The 23,514-nt window shown below is 40.0% G+C and overlaps 1 protein-coding gene across 4 annotated transcripts in view; it reads right to left on the bottom strand.

The window, feature by feature from the left end:
* Window positions 1–23,514, bottom strand: part of ABCG2 (ATP binding cassette subfamily G member 2 (JR blood group)) — a 130,576-nt gene that overhangs the window by 22,805 nt on the left and 84,257 nt on the right. For all 4 annotated transcript variants that reach the window (XM_078366867.1, XM_054253161.2, XM_035293338.3 and 1 more), the window contains 6 exons: window positions 18,089–18,318; window positions 11,269–11,328; window positions 10,131–10,245; window positions 9,417–9,569; window positions 3,976–4,133; window positions 427–578 (listed from right to left, as the gene is read on the bottom strand). In XM_078366867.1, coding sequence (XP_078222993.1) covers window positions 427–578; window positions 3,976–4,133; window positions 9,417–9,569; window positions 10,131–10,245; window positions 11,269–11,328; window positions 18,089–18,291 — 841 coding nt within the window. In that variant the 5' untranslated portion in view covers window positions 18,292–18,318. The remainder of the gene's footprint in view (window positions 1–426; window positions 579–3,975; window positions 4,134–9,416; window positions 9,570–10,130; window positions 10,246–11,268; window positions 11,329–18,088; window positions 18,319–23,514) is intronic.

Raw genomic sequence — 23,514 nt, 5'->3', positions numbered from 1 at the left:
GGCAAACCAACGTCATGTGCAAGGAGAAAAATTATAAGGCCTCATCTGCTGTATAGTCAAGAAGACAATCATATTAGGTCTTTTCAAAAAATGTACAAGTGACAGAATAACTGGTTATAAGGCCAACATATTAATTCCTGAGCTTTTAAGAAATGGTCACTATAACTAGGAAGCAGAATATAGGCCCAGTAGAAATACTCATACACACCTGCACGCATACTCAAGACAAAAAAGAGACCTAAATAACAAGCTGGTGCTACACAATGAAGAAAAATACTAGCGCCAGTTGGAACAGGTACATTTGGAAGTTATAGATTCTCATGGTATGTCTACCCAAAGACCAAACAGCACTCCTGCAGACCCCCTTTGCTCTCCTTCAGGATTCTATTAATGGAGGGTCTTACAGCATGAAAACATCAACCATACCAGCTGATTCAAAGTATCCCAAGGCCTCCTGAGCAGGCCCATGGAACATAAGTCTTCCTGAGGCCAATAAGGTGAGGCTATCAAACAACTTGAAGATGGAATATCGAGGCTGATGAATGGAGAAGATGATTGTTCGTCCCTGCTTAGACATCCTAAGTTAAAAGTGAGACAATAATGAGTCATTAAATATCTGAAACTTGTACTTCTTGGTAAAATATTCTATTCCTGCCTTTAGATTGTTTGCTCCAAGTTTAACTTGACTTTCTCTTACTAACTTTTCGTCTCATATTATTTACCTATAGTTAGGAAACCTAAATTCATTTTATTAAAACAGAAGAGGAATTTTCAAAGTGTGTTGCACTGACAATCTAGAATCAACTAGAATGGTTATTAATAATGCAGATTCCACAACGGTCTTCCCAGACGTTGAATTAGAATCTCTGGGAGTGAGTCTAGGAAATCCATATTCTCTTTTTTTGAGATACAGAGTCTCACTCTGTTGCCCAGGCTGAAGTGCAGTGGCACAATATTGGCTCACTGCAACATCTACCTCCTGAGTTCAAGCAATTCTCCTGCCTCAGCCTCCCAAGTAGCTGTGACTATAGGCACATGCCATCATGCCCACCTAATTTTTTGTATTTTTAGTAGAGATAGGGTTTCACCATGTTGCCAGCATGGTCTCAATCTCCTGAAACCTTGTGATCTGCCCGCCTTGGCCTCCCAAAGGGCTGGGATTACAGGTATGAGCCACCACACCCAGCCAGGAATCCACATTTTTAAGAAGCAACCCAGATAATCTGTAAGTATGTTCAAGTTTGAAAACTAATTATGGAGTACATGTTAAAACAATGGTCATTGATCCCATTCTGACTTATCATTTAGGTATTCTGGCTATTTAGAAATTGATTTCAACTCTTCTGCTCTAATATTGCAATTAACATTACTAAGTACTTACTATGTCTTTGAAAAACACTTTAGGGATAACTTCATTTCAATTTTCACAATATTGTTGTGAGGCAGTTCCAATATTATTATTACCCTCATTTTACAAATATGTCTTAAAGGATCAAGCAACTGGCCTAGGGATCACCCTTAGTAAGGAGCAAGGCTGGGATTTAATCTCTGGTCTAATTTCATGGCCAAAATAGTGCTGAAGTACCTTTTCACAGGAGTTATGACTTACAGGTTGATATGGTTTGGCTGTGTGCCCACCTAAATCTCACCTTCAATTGTAATAATTCCCACATGTCATGGGTGGGGCCAGGTGGAGATAATTGAATCATGGGGACAGTTCCACATACTGTTTGCTGGTATTGAAAAAGTCTCACTAGATCTGATAGTTTTATAAATCGGAATTCCCCTGAAGAAGCTCTCCTGCCTGCTGCCATGTACAACATGGCTTTGCTTCTTGTTTGCCTTCCACCATAATTGTGAGGTCTCCTCAGTCATGTGGAACTGTGAGTCCATGAAACCTCTTTCCTTATAAATAACCCAGTGTCAGGTATGTCTTTATTAGCAGTGTGAGAATAGACTAATACAGTAAATTGGCACTGTTGCTGTAAGATACCCAAAAATCTGGAAGCCACTTTGAAACTGGGTAACAGGAAGAGGTTGGAACAGTTTAGAGGGCTCAAAAGAAGATAGGAATATGTGGGAAAGTCTGGAACTTCCTAGAGACTTATTGAATGGCTTTGACCAAAATGTTGATAGTGATATGGACAATGAAGTCCATGTTGAGGTGGTCGCAGATGGAGATGAAGCACTTCTTGGGAACTGGAATCAAGGTGACTCTTGCTATGTTTTAGCAAAGAGACTGGTGGCATTTTGCCCCTGCCCTAGAGATTTGTGGAACTAAGAACTTCAGAGAAATGATTTAGGGCATCTGGCAGAAGAAATTTCTAAGCAACAAAGCATTCAAGATGTGAGTTGGGTGCTGTTTAAAGTATTCAGTTTTATTCATTCACAAAGAAATGGTTTGAAATTGTAACTTATGTTTAAAAAGGAAGCAGAGCAAAAAAGTTCAGAAAACTTACAACCTTATGATGCAATAAAAAAGAAAAACCCATTTTCTGAGGAGAAATTCAAGCCTGCTACAGAAATTTGCATAAGTAATAGGGAGCCAAATGTTAATCACCAAGACAACAGGGAAAATGTCTCCAAAGCATGACAGAGGTCTTTCTTCAGAGCAGCCACTCCCATCACAGGCCCAGAGGCCTAGGAGGAAAAAAATGGTTTCCTGGGCCAGGCCCAGGGTCTTGCTGCTTTGTGCAGTCTCAGGACTTGGTGCCCAATGCCCCAGCCACGGTTAAAGGGGACCAACAGAGAGTTTAGGCCATTGCTTCAGAGGGTACAAGCCCCAAGCCTTGGAAGCTTCCATGTGGTATTAGGCCTGCCCTTCGCTTAGATTTCAGAGGATGTATAGAAATGCCTGGATCTCCAGGCAGAAGTCTATTTCAGGTATGGAGCCCTCATGGAGAATCTCTGCTAGGGCAGTGCAGATGGTAAATGTGGGGTGGGAACCCCCACACAGGGTCCCTACTGGGGCACTGCCTAGTGGAGTGGTAAGAAGAGGGCCACCATCCTTCAGACCCCAGAATGGTAGATCCACCAACAGCTTGTACTGTGCACCTGAAAAAGCCACACACACTCAGTGCCAGCCTGTAAAAGCAGCCAGGAAAGGTGTTGTACCCCACAGAGCCACAAGGCTGGAGCTGCCCAAGGCCCTGGGAACCCACCTCTTGCATCAGCATAACTTGTATGTGAGGCGTGAACCACCACACCCAGCAAATTTTTATATTTTTAGTAGAGACAGAGTTTTGCCATGTTGGCCGGGATGGTCTCAATCTCTTGACCTCATGATCCACCCATCTTGGCCTCCCAAAGTGCTGGGATTACAGGCATGAGCCACCACACCTGGCCTAGAAGAGTCACTTCAATTTTAACATTTTCTAAGAACCGACTGTACACTAGCAGTGTATATAAGAACATTCCGCCTCACAGATCAGATCAGGCTAGCAGATCAACAATTTCGTACAATATGAAACAGGAGAAGCTAAGGATTCCTTGTCAGCAAAATAGGAGACTCACAACCCAGTCTGAAGATTATATAAGTAGAGTTAAAAAGGTCCAACAGGAGTAAGCTAAGAAGAAAAAACAAAGCACTCAACGTGGAAAAATAAGATGAACAAAGTGTGAAACAAAAAGATCTACTCTGAAAAATACAACATGTTCAGTGTTACAGAGAAGAAAGAGAGAAAAAAATGTGTGTGTGTGTGTGTGTGTGTGTGCGTGTGTGTGTTTGTTGGTGTTGAGTAAAGAAGCTAAAGAGGCAGTGGCAAAACAGGCCCAGCACCCCCATCCTCACCACCGCCATCCTGCCCTACACTCTTACCTGCTTTCATTTTCTTGATAACACTTTTCATTTGTTAACTGACTTTGCCTCCAACAGAAGAGGAAAAAATTGTTTTGATCTTTTCTGAATCCACTGCACCAAGAAATACCTGGGATATAGTAGTGATGAGATATTAAGAATAATATTCTCATACTTACCTTTTCAGGAGCAAAAGGACAGCATTTGCTGTGCTCGAGTCTAAGCCGGTTGTGGGCTCATCCAAGAACAAGATGGAAGGATCAGTAATAAGCTCCATTCCAATACTAGTCCTTTTTCTTTCTCCTCCAGACACACCACGGATAAACTGAGTTCCAACCTAAATCACAAATATTATCATTATCAATGATAACAAGTAGTCACTATAGTTTGGTGAGCTCCTAACATGTGCCAGGCCTGTAAGAAACACTTTATCTCATTAAGCTCATTTACTCTGAGCAGCAAATAAGTGGATACCTGGAAGAAAAAGTAGATTTCTCTTTTATCAGATGAGTAAACTCAGGCTCAGGTCAGAGCTGGTCAGTAGCCTGATATAAAGCACCTGCTTGGGTGGGGTGTTGCCTCACCTGGGAAGCACAAGGGGTGGGGGAACTCCCTTCCCTAGCCAAGGGAAGCTGTGAGGAACCGTGCCATGACAAATAATGCATTCCGGCCCAGATACTATACTCTCCGCATGGTCTTCACAACCCACAGACCAGGAGATTCCCTCGGGTACCTACACTACCAGAGCCCTGGGTTTCAAGCATAAAACCAGGCAGCTGTTTGGGCAGACACCAAGCTAGCTGTGGCAGTATTTTTCATACCCCAGTGGCACCTGGAACATCAGTGAGACAGAACTACTCACTCCCCTGGAAAGGGGGCTGAAGCCAGGGAACAAAGTGGTCTAGCCTAGCTCAGAGGATCCCATTCCCATGGAGCCCAACAAGCTAAGATCCACTGGCTTGAAATTGTCTCTGCCAGCACAGCAGTCTGAAGTTGACCTGGGATGCTCAAGCTTGGTGGGGGACTGGGTATCCACCCCAGTCCCTCACCCCATGACTGAGGCTTGAGTAGGCAGTTTTTTACTGTGTAAAGCCACCAGGAAGTTCAAACTGGGCAGAGCCCACCACAGCTCAGCAAAGCTGCTATAGCCAGACTGCCTCTCTAGATTCCTTCTCTCTGGGCAGGGCATCTCTGAAAGAAAGGCAGCAGCCCCAATCAGGAGCTTATAGATAAAACTCCCTTATCCCTGGGACAAAGCACTTGGGGGAAGGGGTGGCTGGGAGCACGGCTTCAGCAGATTTAAATGTTCCTGCCTGCTGGCTCTGAAGAGAGCAGTGGATCTCCCAGCACAATACTCAAGCTCTGATAGGGGACAGACTGCCTCCTCAAGTAGATCCCTGGCCACCATGCCTCCTGACTGGGAGACACCTCCCTGGAGGAGTCTACAGACATCTCATACAGGAGAGCTCTGGCTAGCATCTGGTGAGTGCCCATCTGGGACAAAGCTTCCAGAAGAAGAAACAGGCAGCAATCTTTGGTGTTCTGCAGCCTCTGCTGGTGATACCCAGGCAAACAGGGTCTGGAGTGGACCTCCAACAAACTCCACAGACCTGTAGTAGAGGGGCCTATTAAAAGGAAAACTAACAAACAGAAAGGAATAGCATCAAAATCAACAAAAAGACACCCACAGACAGAAACCCCATTCGAAAGTCACAAACATCCAAGACCAAAGGTAGATAAATCCAAAAAGATGAGGAATAACCAGCATTAAAAGGCTGAAAATTCCAAAAACAAGAACTTCTCTACTCCTCCTCCAAAGGATCACAACTCCTCCCCAGCAAGGGGACAAAACTGGAAGGAGAATGAGTTTGACAAACTGACAGAAGTAGGCTTCAGAAGGTGGGTAATAACAAACTCCTCTGAACTAAACAAGAATGTAACCCAATGCAAGGAAGCTAAGGACGTTGAAAATCAGTTAGAGTAATTGCTAACTAGAATAACCAGTTTAGAGAAGAACATAAATAAGCTAATGAAGGTGAAACACACAGCATGAGAACGTTGTGAAGCATACACAAGTATCAATAGTGCAACTGATCAAGCAAAAGAAAGAATATCAGAGATTGAAGATCAACTTAATGAAATGAAGCATGAAGAGAAGATTAGAAAAAAAGAATGAAAAGAAACAAACAAAGCCTCCAAGAAATATGGGACTATGTTAAAAGACTAAACCTACATTTGATTGGTGTACCTGCAAGTGATGAGGAGAATGCAACCAAGTTGGAAAACACTCTTCAGGATATTATCCAGGAGAATTTCCCCAACCTAGCAAGACAGGCCAGCATTCGAATTCAGGAAATACAGAGCATACCACAAAAATACTCCTTAAGAAGAGCAACCCCAAGACATATAATCAGATTAGTCAAGGTTGAAATGAAGGAAAAATGTTAAGGGCAGCCAGAGAGAAAGGTCAGGTTACTCACAAAGGAAAATCTATCAGACTAACAACGGATCTCTCTACAGAAGCCCTACAAGTCAAAAGAGAGTGGGGGCCAATATTCAACTTTCTCAAGGAAAAAAATTTTCAACCCAGAATTTCATATCCAGCCAAACTAAGTTTCATAAGCAAAGAAGAAATAAAATCTTTTACAGACAAGAAAATGCTGAGAGATTTTGTCACCACCAGGCCTGCCTTACAAGAGATCCTGACAGAAGCACTAAATATAAAAAGGAAAAATCAGTACCAGCCACTGCAAAAACATACCGAATTATAAAGACCATCAACACTATGAAGAAACTGCATAAACTAATGGGAAAAATAACCAGCTAGCATCATAATGACAGGATCAAATTCACACATAACAATATTAACCTTAAATGTAAATAGGCTAAATGCCCCGATTAAAAGACACAGAATGGCAAATTGGATAGTCAAGACCCATAGGTATGCTGTATAAAGGAGAACCATCTCACGTGCAAAAACACACATAGGCTCAAAATAAGGGGATAGAGGAATATTTACCAAGCAAAAGGAAAAAAAAAACAACAGATGTTTGAATCCTAGTCTCTGATAAAACAGCCTTTAAACCAACAAAGAACGAAAAACACAAAGAAGGGCATTACATAATGGTAAAAAGATCAATGCAACAAGAAGAACTAACTATCCTAAATATATATGCACCCAATACAGGAGTACCCAGATTCATAAAACTAGTTCTTAGAGACCTACAAGGAGACCTAGACTCCCATACAATAATAGTGGGACACTTTAATTCCCCACTGTCAATATTAGACAGATCAAAGATACAGAAAATTAACAAAGATATTCAGGACTTGAACTCAGCTCTGGACCAAGTGGATCTAATAGACATATACAGAACTCTCCACCCCAAATCAACAGAATATACATTCTTCTCAGCACCACATCACACTTATTTTTAAATTGACCACATAATTGGAAGTAAAACACTTCTCAACAAATGCAAAATTATGATAATCATAACAAACAGTCTCTCAGCCACAGTATAAGGATTAAGAAACTCACTTCAAAACCACACAACTACATGGAAACTGAACAACCTGCTCCTAATGACTACCTGGTAAATAATAAAATTAAGACTGAAATAAATAAGTTCTTTGAAACCAATAAGAACAAAGACACAATGTACCAGAATCTCTGAAACCCAGCTAAAGCAGTGTCTAGAGGGAAATTTATAGCACTACATGCCTACAGGAGAAAGCGGGAAAGATTTAAAATTGATACCCTAACAACACAATTAAAAGAACTAGAGAAGCAAGAGTAAACAAATTCAAAAGCTAGCAGAAGACAAGAAATAACTAAGATCAGAGCCGAAGTGAAGGTGATAGAGACACAAAAAAACCCTTCAAAAAAATCAATGAATCCAGGAGATGGTTTCTTGAAAAGATTAACAAAATCGATAGACCACTAACTATACTAATAAATAAGAAAAGAGAGAATAATCAAATAGATACAATATAAAAGATAAAGGGGATATCACCACTGATCCCACAGAAATACAACATCACCACTGATCCCACAGAAATACAAACTACCATCAGAGAATACTATATACATCTCTACACAAATAAACTAGAAAATATAGAAGAAACGGATAAATTCCTGGACATATACATCCTCCCAAGACTAAACCAAGAAGAAGTCAAATCCCTGAATAGACCAATAACAAGTTCTGAAATGAAGGCAGTAATAAATAGCCTACCAATCAAAAAAAGCTCAGGACCAGATGGATTCACAGCCAAATTTTACCAGAGGTACAAAAAGGACCTGGTACCATTCCTTCTGAAACTATTCTAAGCAACAAAAAAAGAGGGATGCCTCCCTAACTCATTGTATAAAGCCAGCATCATCCTGATACCAAAACCTGATAGAGACATAACAAAAAAAGAAAATTTCAGGCCAATATCCCTGATGGATATTGATACAAAAATCCTCAATAAAATACTGGCAAATAGAATCCAGCAGCACATCAAAAAACTTATCCACCATGATCAAGTCAGCTTCATCCCTGGAATGCAAGGCTGGTTCAACATATGCAAACCAATAAACATAATCGATCACATAAACAGAACCAAAGACAAAAACAACATGATTATCTCAATAGATACAGAAAAGGCCTTCAATAAAATTCAACACCTTTTCATGGTAAAAACTCTCAAGAAACTAGGTATTGATGGAACAGATCTCAAAATAATAAGAGCTACTTATAACAAACCAGCAGCCAATATCACACTGAATAGGCAAAAGCTGGAAGCATTCCCTTTGAAAACTGGCACAAGACAAGGATGCCCTCTCTCACCACTCTTATTCAACATATTGGAAGTTCTGGCCAGGGCAATCTAGGTTATATGCTCCTTATGAGAATCTAATGCCTGATGATGTGTCAGTGGTTTCCTATCACCCGCAAATGGTGCCATCTAGTTGGAGGAAAACAAGCTCAAGGGGCTCTCACTGATTACATATTATGATGAGTTGTATAATTATTTCATTATATAGTACAATGAAATAATAGAAATAAAGTGTACAATAAATGTAATGCACTTGAATTATCCCAAAACCATACCCCAACCCTGGTCTGTGGAGAAACTATCTTCCACTAAACTGGTCCCTGGTGCCAAAAAAGTTGGGGATTGCTGATAGAGAGCAAGAATCCTTGGACTCTCATCACTTATCAATCCCACAAATACACCTCAAAAGCAATCGAACAAAGTCCCTTGGAGGAAGAGTAGTTAAAAGAGAAAGAGAAAAAGAGGAAGAAGAAAAGTCAGTACAGATACAAAATGGGATGTGACTTAAACCATGAGGTAGGGGAGGAGGATAAGGAAAGGCCAGGTGATGAACACTTTCACATACAACACCACATTGCCTCTCTTCAGGTGGAGAATTCAACCACTGTGGAGATTTTTTTTCCAGGTTAATTTCCACATTCATATTACGTAACAAGCTGCTTTTCACACTGTTTTGGAAAGCGACCACTTTTGACCATATACATTATAAGGAACTTCTAAATCAGAGTCATTTTATCCACACAGGGGAGGTCCTATTTATGCTGGTCATGATGCTTTCAGTTTTTTTCCACATTACCTTGGAATCTGCCACTTTATCCAGACCTAACTCTTGAATGACTCTGTTAATCCGTTCATTTTTTTCATGATTCGTCATAGTTGTTGGAAGCCGAAGAGCTGCTGAGAACTGTAAATTTTCTCTCACCGTCAGAGTGCCCATCACAACATCATCCTTAAAGCAAATAGCATTTTCATGAGACATAATGAGTCTTTTCTAAGACCATGACTGTTTAGCATATGTAACTTAATCCACAAAAATAACACAACAAAGGTAAAGTTCTAGTTAATGATGAACCTGCAATTCTACAAATGGCCGTAACTACATAGAAGTCTGCAAAGCCTGATAAAATCATTTTCACCCCTTATCTGTACACACAAATAGTAATTATATTAACTAGCAGCAGACATTTCCAGACTGCTTCATACAAGGATTTGCCAAAATATCTTTCTAAGCTAGGGGAAAAAAGGTGAAGGAAAGGCAAAAAAGGCTAACAGTAGTATCTTTTAGAAATGATACAACAACTAGAATTGGTTTTCCTTACAAGGGCCATATTCCAGATTCTCCCTGCCTTTTCACGTAAGTGTCTATGGGAAATTAAGAAAATCTGCTGTAAAAAAAGTCAGTTCAATGATCATGTCACATAATCAATTGGAAGCACACTGAACTAACAGCCAAAGCTCTTACCCATATAGAAACAGAGGAAACAAAAAATGCAAACCCACTAATACTTACTTGTACCACATAACCTGAATTACATTTGAAATTGGCAGGTCTCAGCGCTCCATTTATCAGAACATCTCCAGATAATCCACTTGGATCTTTCCTTGCAGCTAAGACATCTAATAACCTATAAGAGGACATACATGTTGTGGGTCTAATAATCTATAAGATAATATACATGTTGTGGATTTTTTTCTCTCCAACACAGGGATATATCATATACATTGTGGGGTCTTTTCCCTCCAACACAGGGATATATCTCATGGCTACTTTGAATCGAAATTCTGCTTTAGTTAGAAAATTAACTGGTTGGCCAGGCGCAGTGGCTCACACCTGTAATCCCAGCACTTTGGGAGGCCAAGGCAGGGGAATCACCTGAGGTCAGGAGATGGAGACCATCCTGGCCAACATGGTGAAACCCCGTCTCTACTAAAAATACAAAAAATTAGCTGAGTGTGGTAGCATGTGCCTGTAATCCCAGCTACTTGGGAGACTGAGGCAGGAGAATCACTTGAACCAGGGAGTCAGAGTTTGCAGTGAGCTGAGATCACGCCACTGCACTCCAGCCTGGCTATACAGCAGGACTCCAACTCAAATTAAAAAAGAAAAAAATTAACTGGTCAAGAAATTCTATGGTTTAACTAGAATTATATTTTTTAAAATTCTCAACTTTCTCTTTCCATCGAACATTACAATAAAGCCCCAAAACATAAAGCAAGACACCATTGGCAGATCAAGCTCTTTGGTCTCCCAAAGAGACCTTCCAGCTGTCTGACCTTGGAGGTAGCAACACAGGCAATGTGCTCTTTTATCTAAGACTCATGCCATTACTTACAACTTCTGCTCCCTTTCCCTACTTTCAATATTCTCCCATTCTTTTTCCTCCCCATTAGCTGATAACATGGTCAACTGCTACATGTCAATCACTTTATCAAGTCCTATTAGTAAAGCTAACCTAATAAGACTACTGATCCTTGGGACAGAACCATACAAATACAGTTATCCACAGCACCTAGAACCAGACCTGATATGCACAGCAAATGTTCAATAAAAACCTGCTCATACAAAACAGTACGAGCTTTAATGGGCTTTTAAAAGCACATTAAAAGTGCACAGAAAAAAAAGCTTTCTTATACTCTCTTATACTCACGAAGATTTGCCTCCACCTGTGGGTCCCAGGATGGCATTGAGGCCAGGTTTCATGATCCCACTGTAAACACAAAAACAGACTGATTTGCTATTCCACTTTAAATCAGGTTCTGTTAATTTAGGGTCTGCATTGAATATACTCAATGAAGGTTGATGAAATTACAAACAGAAAACAAGCACAAACCAGCTCTTAAAGAAAAAAAAAAAACATGCCAGGCATAGTGGCTCAGGCCTCTAATCCCAGCACTTTGAAAGACCAAAGCAGAAGGACTGCCTGAGGCCAGGAATTCAAGACCAGCCTAGGCAACATAGGGAGATAGGGTCTCTACTTAAAAAAAAAAAAAAAAAAAAAAAAGATTGTTGATTTGATGTGTAATAGGCAACGGATGTTAATCACTGGTCAAGTCCTACAAGAAAAATGGCATAGATTTCTCTAAATTCCTTTCAGTTATTCTCTAACCCATTTATATCTTCTGGAAAAGAACATTCAACATTCCTTGAAGTAACTAACCGATTCTTGTGAAGCATCTCTTACTATTCTTAACACAGTGTGAAATACATGCTGTGTTCTGAGTACTGTTTGATGATCAGTACTGGCTCTTCAAGTGCTCTCATTTGCTACCTAGTCAAATTCTACATAGTTAATAAGTTGTTGATTTGTGGAATACAGACAGAAGTATTCTCACTGCTAAAATCTAATTAGCCCAAGAAACATTTAAGTAGAAATCCAGAGGCTAGGAAAAATCACTTCAGGATAAAAGGGAAAAATTACCCAAAGACAAAAAAAGGTCTTAATCCATTTAGAAAAGAAAAAGATATACCCTCAAGAGATATCATTTTCTTTCTTGTTAAGAGTCAGACAAATACACTGAAAAATTCCAAGTTTAGAAGCAGGAGGCATCACTTTTGTCAGGGCATCCTTTAAGAATATGAAGATATGGTACAGACAGAAAGCATGTTTCAGACAAAGTGGGTGTCTGAGGGTAGTGAATATTCAGATAGAGTACAATGGGGGAAAATGTATGGCAATGTTGACTGTGCTGAGACCCAAGAAGACAGCAAATAGTTTGATTTTATCCTAAAGATAGCAAGTAGAATGATAAGTAGAAGGAACTGGAGAAAGGATAATTTGCTCAGGTGCAGTGGCTCATGCTTGTAATCCTAGCACTTTGGGAGGCCAAGGTGGACAAATCACTTGAGGTCAGGAGTTCCTATAGCCTGGCCAAGATGGTGAAACCCCATTCTCTACAAAAAATACAAAAATTAGCCATGTGTGGTGGCAGGCACCTGTAATCCCAGCTACTTGGGAGGCTGAGGCAGGAGAATCACTCGAACCCAGGAGGTGGAGGTTGCAGTGAGCCAAGATCACGCCACTGTACTCCAGCCTGGGCAACAGAGCGAGACATCATCTCAAAAAAAAAAAAAAGAAAGAAAGGAGAATTCAGGGTGGGGCCTTGCTTGGTCTTTTCAAAATGCCAGTGTCTATGCCCAGTCTCTCCTTAGAATTGGTAAGTAGATTACAATGTATTCTACAGAGAAAGTAATATCTACTCCAAATGGAAGGTCAAAGTCAAAAACTATTTCATTCACAAATAATGATTAGCACAGAGGCCAGCCCTATGATCCTATACAATTATGAGTGATAAGCAACTGCACCACAGTGCTTAAACCAAGACGCCCTGAGCATGTATTGCCCGTTGTCCTTGAACTGTCACAATTGTACAATGGCTGGTAGGTAGCAGGGTGAAATGTAGCTTTCACTTTGCTCTTTAACTGGGGTATCTCTCACTGAAACACTGGACAAAGACAATGGGAATTAGGTAAACCAGGAGCAAGATATAACAGAAAAATCGTTTATTCTTTTGGTGGCCTTTCTCCTCTAATGTGTAAAACAACACACTAATGATTGGGCAAATTTTCAAGGTGCATTTATATATAGTTCTTGATGCATCTTCTTTATAAATAGCTTCCTACTAACTGCCTCTAAAATTAGCATAAGCTTGTTATTCACTAAGGCTTCATTGTCAGAAAAGCTTTCCAGGTTTCTAAAATACCTACTCAAAGAAAGACCCAGAGATCCTGAATGATTAACCAAAACCTCAACATGAATGTTCTAAGACAAAGAGCTTGGCTTACTACTTTGGCAAGACACTGTGACATTACAGAAAACAACAGTGTCCAGTCATAAATGCCAAGAGCTGCCACTGGGAGCAGTGGCTAATTCCAACTCCATCCACTCAACACAATGATCAAGTGTTTACTATGTACATACAAGATACTCTTCTAGGGCATGGGAGAGTTGAGAACAAAACAAAGAACAAACAAACAAAAAACAAAGTCCAAGGTCTTGAGGAGTTTACTTTCTAGTCCAGGGACCAGCATTTTTCCTATACAAAGGATTGTTGGAACAGGGCTATGCTCATTCACTAACGTATTACCTAGGGCTGCTTTCATGCTACATGAGAACTGAGTAGCTGCAACATAGATGCGTGGCCCCATAAAGCTGAAAATATTTATTAATACTATCTGGTCCTTTATGGAAACAGCCTGCTGACCCCTGTTCTAGTCTATGGTCTATATTTCACTGACCTGCCCACTCCATCCTCCACCATTTTATCATCCCTGAAACTGCATTTCCCACCCTTATTTACTACTGCTTTACAGCATTTGCGTGCAGGTTGGTGTCCCTCACTACCCAGTAAAATCTGTCAACATGAACAGCATGCCACAGTCCTACCAGTTCTCACATCTTCCTGCCCATGACATACAGCACAGTGGTTACAGACCACTGAACAATAAACCTGGAACACATGGAATCAAATTTACCCCCAAATTTCCTGTCACTTATATCACCTTCTAGTGGACAAGGATCAATCCCTTGGTCTTGACTCCAATTTAGGGTCTGGGCTCCCACTGAGTCTTCTAATCCTTTTATCACAGTGAAAGTGTGTTCTGAATCCCCCATTAGGCTTTAAGGCTTCTCTGAAAGGAGGATTTATCTGTGTCTCTAGCATCTTGCACAATGTCCTGCACCAGCAGGCATTCAAACTTTGTGGAATAAATAAATTTCTGCATTTTTATAAATGGGAATTTACTTCTAAAAAGACAAAAATGTTTTCACTTTTTAAAAAGTTGAGAAGAGATAGCGGAGGGTGGGGAGATTGCTTATATCATGGAATATGAAAATCAGCAAGCACATCCTGAAGGTACATTCTTAATGTACTTGCCGATTTCTGTATTCTATAATATAACAATCTCCCCACCCTCTCTTGTCAATTAGAGCTAGATTTTTCACTTTTTGAAATTTTACAAACATGGAAATATAGACAAAATCTTGAGGGTTTAGATTGGAATTGGAGATATTAATGAGAAGTCATAGGTTTTAATTCACATACAAAGACAGCTAAAGATAGATAGAGATGGAAATTCCCAGGGTGCTACGGGAATGGTCACCCACTGCTCCTCTGGCTCCTCTCCCACCTGCTTTAGCCAGATCTGTATGTGCGTACACATGGGAGGTAGTTTTTAAAAAAGTTATACATGTATGTGTATGCACATGTATGTAGACATATACACATAACATATATTCTCTAGGTCTCACTCCACTGAGAAAGCCTAGAAGCAATGACATAGATCTCCCACTGGATGACTCCTGCTCTTACACCCTCCTGCCTGTAATCCTAGCACTTTGGGAGGCTGAGGCGGGCAGATCACAAGGTCAAGAGATGGAGACCATCCTGGACAACATGGTGAAACCCCATCTCTAATAAAATACAAAAATTAGCTGGACGTGGTGGCACGCGCCTGTAGTCCCAGCTACTTGGGAGGCTGAGGCGGGAGAATTGCTTGAACCCAGGAGGCGGAGATTACAGTGAGCCAAGATCGTGCCACTGCACTCCAGTCTGGTGCCTGGCGAAGGAGTGAGACTCTGTCTCAAAATAAATAAATACATAATACATAAATTTGAAATCATTTAAAATGTTATTAATTAAACATTTTCCAAGAGTCTAATGAATTTCTCTGAAGATAACAGGACATCCACATATCTATGGGAATGAATAATTTTCTTCCATGACATCTTCAGTGTTGGTGAGGGAAAGCTCAAATGCTGGGTATTCAGACAAACTAAGCATAAGAGAAGACTTTTCCTAAGGCAGAAGAATCACAACTTTTTAAATTCTCATGGTCAGATTTTGTTTTATCTTCTTGCCCCCACAGGTTATAATGACTTAGTTCTAGAAGTGAAATTACAAAATGTCTAGAGGAAAAATTCTCATCGGCGTTTTTGGAATGCAGTTAACTTAACTATTTGAATGGTGATGGTGCTATCAAACACAAATCAAAAGTAAGATAGCAGCAGCCCTTCTCCTACCCCCAGAAACTGTATTGAGAGTTGGAGTCAGCAGATAGGAGAAAGACTGGAAATACTGCAGCCAAAAAAGGTATGATCTTTCTCAGGGATACTTAAACAGGAAATGTGAGTAAGCAAAAATACCAACCCTTGATGTCCTTTCAACTAAAACGTGAAAGGATTGCAAGACTGAATTGCATTTTTATGAGCCTAGTAAGTAACACAGTTCTACTCAAGCAGTAAGGATGAACTCATCTATTGCTATAATGAATGCCATTTGACCATAAAAAAAAAATGTGTGAAGCCTTGAGCAAATGAGACTTCTAGTGCATCACGTTGCTAATCTACTAGCTTTAAAAGATAAGATAAGCAAGATAAATGTACCCTCACAAAGTATGCTTTTGTTTTTCTTTTGAGACAGGATCTCACTTTGCCACCCATTTGCACAGTGGGACAATTATAGCCCACTTCAGCCTCAATCTCCCAGATTCAAGCCATACTCCTGCCTCAGCCTCCCGAGTAGCTGGGACTACAGGGGCATACCACCACACCTGGCTAATTTTTTTTTATTTTTAGTGGAGACAACGTCTCTCTATCTTGCTGTGCCTGTGTCAAAATCCTGAGTTGAAGCAATCCTCCTGCCTTGGCCTCCCCAAAAAGATAAGAGGCATGAGCTACTATGACCAGCCTGCATTTTCAACATATCCAACCAGCACAAATTCAAGTCATTTGTTACCTTCTACTTCTCTCTGCAAAAAAAACCTGATGTAACCAACATTTGCTTGATTATTACTTCACGACAAGCTTGTCAGCTTTTGAAAAGTTTAATTTATCTTGGCACACAGTAAAAGATAAAAGCTTTGCATCACCTTTACTCTTTTACTCAGATTTTCTTAACCTGCACAAGAATGCAACAAGAAAGCAGGCATGACAGCAGGTGTTGCTGCGTATGCTGTGTACAGAAAGTTCTCATCCTGCCTAGCTCCTGGCATCAGCCCAGACAAGTCTCAGATTCCCATGTTTCTCTCTCACTCAGTGCCAAAATTTTCTCCCAACCTTGTCATTTCCTAGCCCTCCAAAAGGATTGGCTGCTATTAAAAGAAAAGACCACAGTCCTGTACAAAACATCAAGAAAACATAAGAACATCTGATTCCATAAAGGTTTGTAGCCACACCTGGCCAAAGGGCTCGTCTATAACCACTCCTCCATTTGCTTTGTCTAGGAGTAATTATTTCCCCCTTTAACTGCACAAACAAAACACATAGGCCATGCTATCTGAGCAAACCCAAATTCACTCCCCACACCACAGAGGTGAAGAATTGGAGTCAATTCTCTAGAACCCAGAAAAATAGTAATAACACTAATGGCTAACATCTGTGAAATAACAGAGATACCTGGAAGGGAGTAGCCTCTATAGAAATGCTCACTTCCCTCCTTGTTCCCCCACCTACTTCACCACCCCATGATAAATTCAATGCTGGACGAAAAGAATGAAAGTTACAGTTACTAGGTGCTTTAAGGAATTAAATGCACTGATTTGGATCCTAAATTCTCCTCACTTTGGACTTTAACTGCATAACTTAAGCTAAATTCTAGTTGTCTTATATTTAAATATTTTCTGCCAGTTTGTATATTAGAGGGAAAGCATTAAATAAAATTGTTAGAGATTATAAACTACTAAAATTGGACCACTCATTTAAAACAAGTCTATTCGAAAAACAAAGAACTTTCACATTATACTGTCATTTCAGCCTCTTTGCCTCTAGAACATAAGGAAACATTTCACAGATTAGAAATGAAAGCTCAGAGATTACAATTATATTCCCATGATTAAAAAGCAGATACAGCCGGGCCTCTTTCACCAAATCACGAGTCTCACCCAGGAAAAACTAAATAACACATTGACTTAGTTTCTCAAACAAAAGTTGATTACATGTGGTACTTTTTTGTTTAGACGGAGTCTTGCTGTGTGGCCCGGCTGGAGTACAGGGCACAATCTTGGCTCACTACAACCTCTGACTCCCTCATTCAAGTGATTCTCCTGCCTCAGCCTCCCAAGTAGGTGGGATTACAGGCATGCACCACCACGCCCAGCTATTTTTTTGTATTTTTAGTAGAGACAGGGTTTCACCATGTTGGTCGGGATGGTCTGGATCTCCTGATCTTGGGATCTGCCCGCCTCAGCCTCCTAAAGTGCTAGGATTACAGGTGTGAACCACCATACCCAGCCACATGTGGTACATTTTTTTAAAAGCCTGGCAGTTACTTTGAGAGTTCAACATATACTTAATATGTGACCCAATCACTTCACTCCTAGTTTAGCCAAAACAAATGAAAGCATGTTTCTGTATATCTGTGCAAAGACTTGTACAAAAATGTTCATAGCCACTTTCTCAGAAATAGGCAAAACCTGTGAGGTTCACTGTAGGTAAATTAAAAAGCTATCTTTTTAAAAGTTCATGTACATACTTGATATTCGATAGTATTTCTTTCTGAACTGGTTTTCGACCAGGTAGAAAGCCATTCTTCACTTTTACTCGATAGCAGATGTTATGAAAACTTAACACCGCTCCTTCAGTAAATGCCTTCAGATCATTGGAAGTTGTCGAGGGGAAGCCATTGGTGTTTCCTTGTGACATTGGGATAAAAACTTCGACATTACTGGAAGACATCTGGAGAGTTTTTGTCGTTTTGTCTTTCTGTAGACAGAAAAGCAATCGTAAGTTGACAGTCCAGATAAATGAGATTGCAAACACTAGATAACAATACACTTAAAACAGTCCATTTTCAAATGTGCGGCAATAAGTAGCTTGATTTCCAATGAACAGCCTATACCATTGTGATAAGAACATCCTAAAAACCTACATGGGAAGACAGGCACAACTTTGAATGCATAAACTCCAATTAAATGTCGAATATATCCCTAATAAGCAAATGGGTCCCTAAGAAGTAAATAGGAAGGGTATGAAAATTACTAAAAACTGATAAAGCTGGAAAAGTTTGGGTGAGGGTTAGACTTGTCTGGGTTGAAAAGCATATTACGATGTTAGTAAAGTGCAGGGACAGGCTACATGATCATCATCAGAGCCTCCGTATTTTTTTTTTTTTTTTTTTTGACAGTCTTGCTCTGTTAGCCAGGCTGGAGTGCAGTGGCATGATCTTGGCTCACTGCAATCTCTACCTCCCGGTCTCAAGCAATTCTGCCTCAGCCTCCCGAGTAGCTGGGATTACAGGTGTGTGCCACCATGCTGAGCTAATTTTTTTGTATTTTTAGTAGAGATAGGGTTTCACCATGTTGGCCAAGCTGGTCTCGAACTCCCAGCCTCAGGTAATCTGCTCGTCTCAGCCTCACAATGTACAAGGATTACAGGCATGAGCCACTGTGCCTGGCCTGTATTTTATTTTCAAGACCAGCCTGGTTAACATGGTGAAACCCCATCTCTACTAAAAATACAAAAATTAGCCAAGTGTGGTGGCATGCACCTGTAATCCCAGCTATTGGGGAGGCTGAGGTAGGAGGATGGCTTGAACCCGGGGGCAGAGGTTGCAGTGAAGAGAGATCACCACTGCACTCCAGCCTGGGTGATAGAGCGAGACTCCATCTCAAGAAAAAAAAAAAGAAAAGTAAAAAGAACCTCTACTTTTTTTAACTGGGGAGTTGATAGCATCATTACTATCAAAAGGGGCTTAGCCAAGCAGTCTGAGGAGAAATTTCTCTGAAATTATAGCTCCAGATTTTACACTGCTGGTTGTTATGTATCTTCAATCAGCAAAGAAGGTAAACTCCAAAACTGATTACAATTACATAATCATTTCCTTAATGAACAAACATACTTAAATTCTAGGGGAGATTTAAACTTAGGTATGAAAATCATTAAGTAAATCAAACCAAAAGTTAAGCAAAAAATTTAAAACAAAAAGAATATTAAATATATAAATAAAATGTGAAATATTTCATTCAACAAATTACAAAAGACCTCAAAAAGTTTTATTAGAGTAAGACCTTAAGACGAGCTTAATGGCTTGTGAAACAGGTTTGAAATGTGAACTTCAATAAATGTAGTTTTAATTTTTTAAAGTCAAAGTAATCCATGACAAACTTTTTCTCTGCCTATGACAAAGTAGCTGTTCCAAACAGACAGTCCTTCTAAGCACAACAACAAATGTAGACAAAAAATGTAAGAAGAAACCATTGAAGAGTTCTGTCTGATAAAAGCAACCAAAGTGGCCGGGATGTGAGGAACCAAAATCCTGGAATGGAGGGACTGAAGCACCAAAATAAATTCCGCATTCTGCGTGCCCTTTCCTCTTGAGATGGGTATTTGCACACGAAAACTGCACACACCTGGGGCACAGCTCATAACAACTAAGCAAAAGGAAGCTGCCAGAAGAAATGCGTCTGCTTACTGAAGCCTCTACTATTTCTGAGCAAATATTTCAGCAGTCTCTCAGCACTAAGGAGACAGAATTTTGCTATAGTTGAGGGCCTAGCAAAAAGGAGCCCTGGAAAGAGATCCCAGAAGCATTATGCTCTGGGAATGTGAGCAAACTAAAAAACCAGTCTCTGCTCAATCAAGGCAATCTGCTCAGACTGCTAGAAGAAAGTTAAAGCCACTCTGCAAGAAGGTGTCATGTAAATTTTCAATCAAAAATTGCCAGGCATTGGGAATCTCGCTGAATCTGTTGTGATTCTGAGGGCTGCCTGATTCACGAATCGTAAGTTTAAAAATAATGAAAAAATGTTTTTAAATTGCAAGGCATGCCAAAAAAAAGAACCTGATATTCCAGAAGTGAGAAAATGGAAACCGACCCACAAGTAACCTGGACTGGAGTGAACAGACATTGACATTAAAACAAAAGATTGATGTGTTTAAGAAAATTAAAAGGATTATCACCAAGGAACCAAGATCTATCAAAACAAATGAAAATTAAGAATTCAATAGATGAGTTTAACAGCAGCTTTCCTAATTAAGACACAAAGTAGGAAAGAGAACTTAGTGAACTGAAAGACTGGTATACGGAAAACATCCAGGATGATGATTATGAATGATGAAAATCATTACCATGAAAGAGGGAAAAATCTCCTTATTAAAAAGAATGAGAACTACATAAAAGAGTATAACAAACAAATGGGGTAAGATGAAAATGGTCTGTCATACGCATACCTGGAGACCTGAAAGAGGAGGGAAAATGGAGCAAAACATGTACTTAGACAGAATCAGTATTTGAAGACATACTGGCCAGTATTTTCCAAAACTGACAAAAAAGCCACAGATCGAAGAAACCCTAGGAACACCACAGAGGATAAATACAAGAAAACCAAATCTAGGCATATCATAATAAAACTGCCAAAAACCAAAGTCATCTCCTAATAACTGTTTCTGTAATCCAGAAACATACCATATTTACAAGACTATTCATTTGGAGCCTGGAAAAGTAGACACCATTTAAAGACTGACACCCAGCACATTCAAGGTATATGCATGGGTTTTAATCTATGAACACAATGAATGGCAATCATTACCCAAATTCTGTTCTCTGGAAGCAGTGAAAGAGAAGGCACAAATACAGTCAGCACCCCTATCCTTAAGTTCTGCATCTGAGTATTCAACCAATCAAAAAGGGAAAATATTTAAAAATAGGGCATAGTGGTTCATGCCTGTAACCCCAGCACTTTGGGAGGTAGAGGCAGGAAGATCACTTGAATGCAGGAGTTCGAGACCAGCCTGCACAACATGGTGAAATCCCATCTCTATCAAAAATACAAAAAATTAGCTGGGTATGGTGGTGCCCGCCCATGGTCTCAGCTACTTGGAAGGCTGAGGCAGGAGGATCGCTTGAGCCCAGGAGGTGGAGATTGCAGTGAGCCAAGATTGTGCCACTGCACTCCAGCCTGGGTGACAGAGCAAGACCCCATCTCAAAAAAAAAAATTTTTTTTAAATAAATATAAATGGATGGTTGTGCTGGTACAAAACATGTACAAAATTTTTTCTCATCATTTTTTCCTAAACAATACAGTATCACAACTATTTATAGAACATTTACATTGTATTAGGTATTATAAGTAATCTAGAGATGATTTAAAATATATGGGATGATGCATGTACATTATATGCAAATACTATGCCATTGTGTATCAGAAACTTGAGTATATGTGGATTTGGGTGTCCAAGGGGAGTCTTGGAACTAATTCCCCATGGATCTCTAGATATAACTTTAATGTATGTAATGTATGGACTTCACACCTTTAAAAAAGTTTTAAACCATCTCCTCATGTCTTCAGAAACCAAAATACACCAATTCCAACACTAGCAATCGCTTCTTCTACCGCCAACCCCATTTGATGTTCATTCAGCCACTGAGGACACTTTCTAACCTTCTCTCAAGACTTCTTAAGAGTATCAAATAACTTATTGCTTGAATTTAAATAGGTCATTGACTCAAGATGGAAATTTTAAAGAGATTTTATGAGGCTTCCACAAATAAAAGGCAACGACTAGAGCTAAAGTACCCAAAAAAGAGTGATCACCCATGCCCATACAAGACAGAAGGTAACACTTATAAATACAATCACAATCTTGGAAGTGTGTGCAGAGAAAGAGTTTGTCTTTCTTTTGATAAGATTAAATGTATAATTCACATTACCCAAGAGTGGATTCATTCCTGGCTGGGACTCTAACAATTTTCCTTGGGGCGATGCAGGGCCTTAGTCATTCATGAGTCACAAACCAAGTGATTAGACAGGTATAACTAAGGCACCATCTAGCTGAAGCACGTTACATCAAAAAGAAAGGAGAAAAGTAAACCAAACAAATTCTTTTGTATTTGGAGATGGAGTCTTGCCCTGTTGCCCAGGCTGGCATGATCTCAGCTCACTAAACCTCCACTTCGAGCAGTTCTCCTGCCTCAGCCTCTTAAGTAGCTAGGACTTGCATGCCACCACACCCAACTAATTTTTTGTATTTTAGAATAGATGGGGTTTCACCATGTTGCCCAGGCTAGTCTCAAACTTCTGAGCTCAGGCAATCTACCCACCGCAGCCTAGCAAAGTGCTAGGATTACAGACTGCAATCTACCCACCGCAGCCTAGCAATTGCTAGGCTAGCAATCTACCCACCACAGCCTAGCAAAGTGCTAGGATTACAGACATGAGCCACCGCGCCCAGAGCCCAAACTTTAATTCTAACACCAATATGGATTCAATACACTTACTCTAAGAAAAAAATATAGTAAGGACTAAATAAAGAAAATATCTACAACCATACAATCTTTGACAAACCTGACAAAAACAAGCAATGGGGAAAGGATTCCCTGTTCAACAAATGGTGTTGGGAAAACTGGCTAGCCATGTGCAGAAAGCAGAAACTGGACCCCTTCCTGACACCTTACACCAAAATTAACTCCAGATGGATTAAAGACTTAAACATAAGACCTGGCACCATAAAAACCCTAGAGGAAAATCTAGGCAAAACCATCCAGGACATAGGAGTAGGCTAGGACTTCATGAACAAAACACCAAAAGCATTGGCAACAAAGGCCAAAATAGACAAATGGGACCTAATCAAACTCCACAGCTTCTGCACGGCAAAAGAAACAGTCACTAGAGTGAATCGGCAACCAACAGAATGGGAAAAAATTTTTGCAGTTTACCCATCTGACAAAGGGCTGATATCCAGAATTTACAAAGAACTCAAACAGATTTACAGGAAAAAAAACAAACAAGCCCATTCAAAATTGGGCAAAGGATATGAACAGACACTTTACGAAAGAAGACATATATGAGGCCAACAAGCATACGAAAAAATGCTCATCGTCACTGGTCATCAGAGAGATGCAAATCAAAACCACATTGAGATACCATCTCACGCCAGTTAGAATGGCGATCATTAAAAAA

Source organism: Callithrix jacchus, chromosome 3 (genome assembly GCF_049354715.1).
Source record: "Callithrix jacchus isolate 240 chromosome 3, calJac240_pri, whole genome shotgun sequence".
Lineage (NCBI taxonomy): Eukaryota > Metazoa > Chordata > Mammalia > Primates > Cebidae > Callithrix > Callithrix jacchus.
This window is presented reverse-complemented; position numbering and strand designations above follow the sequence as displayed.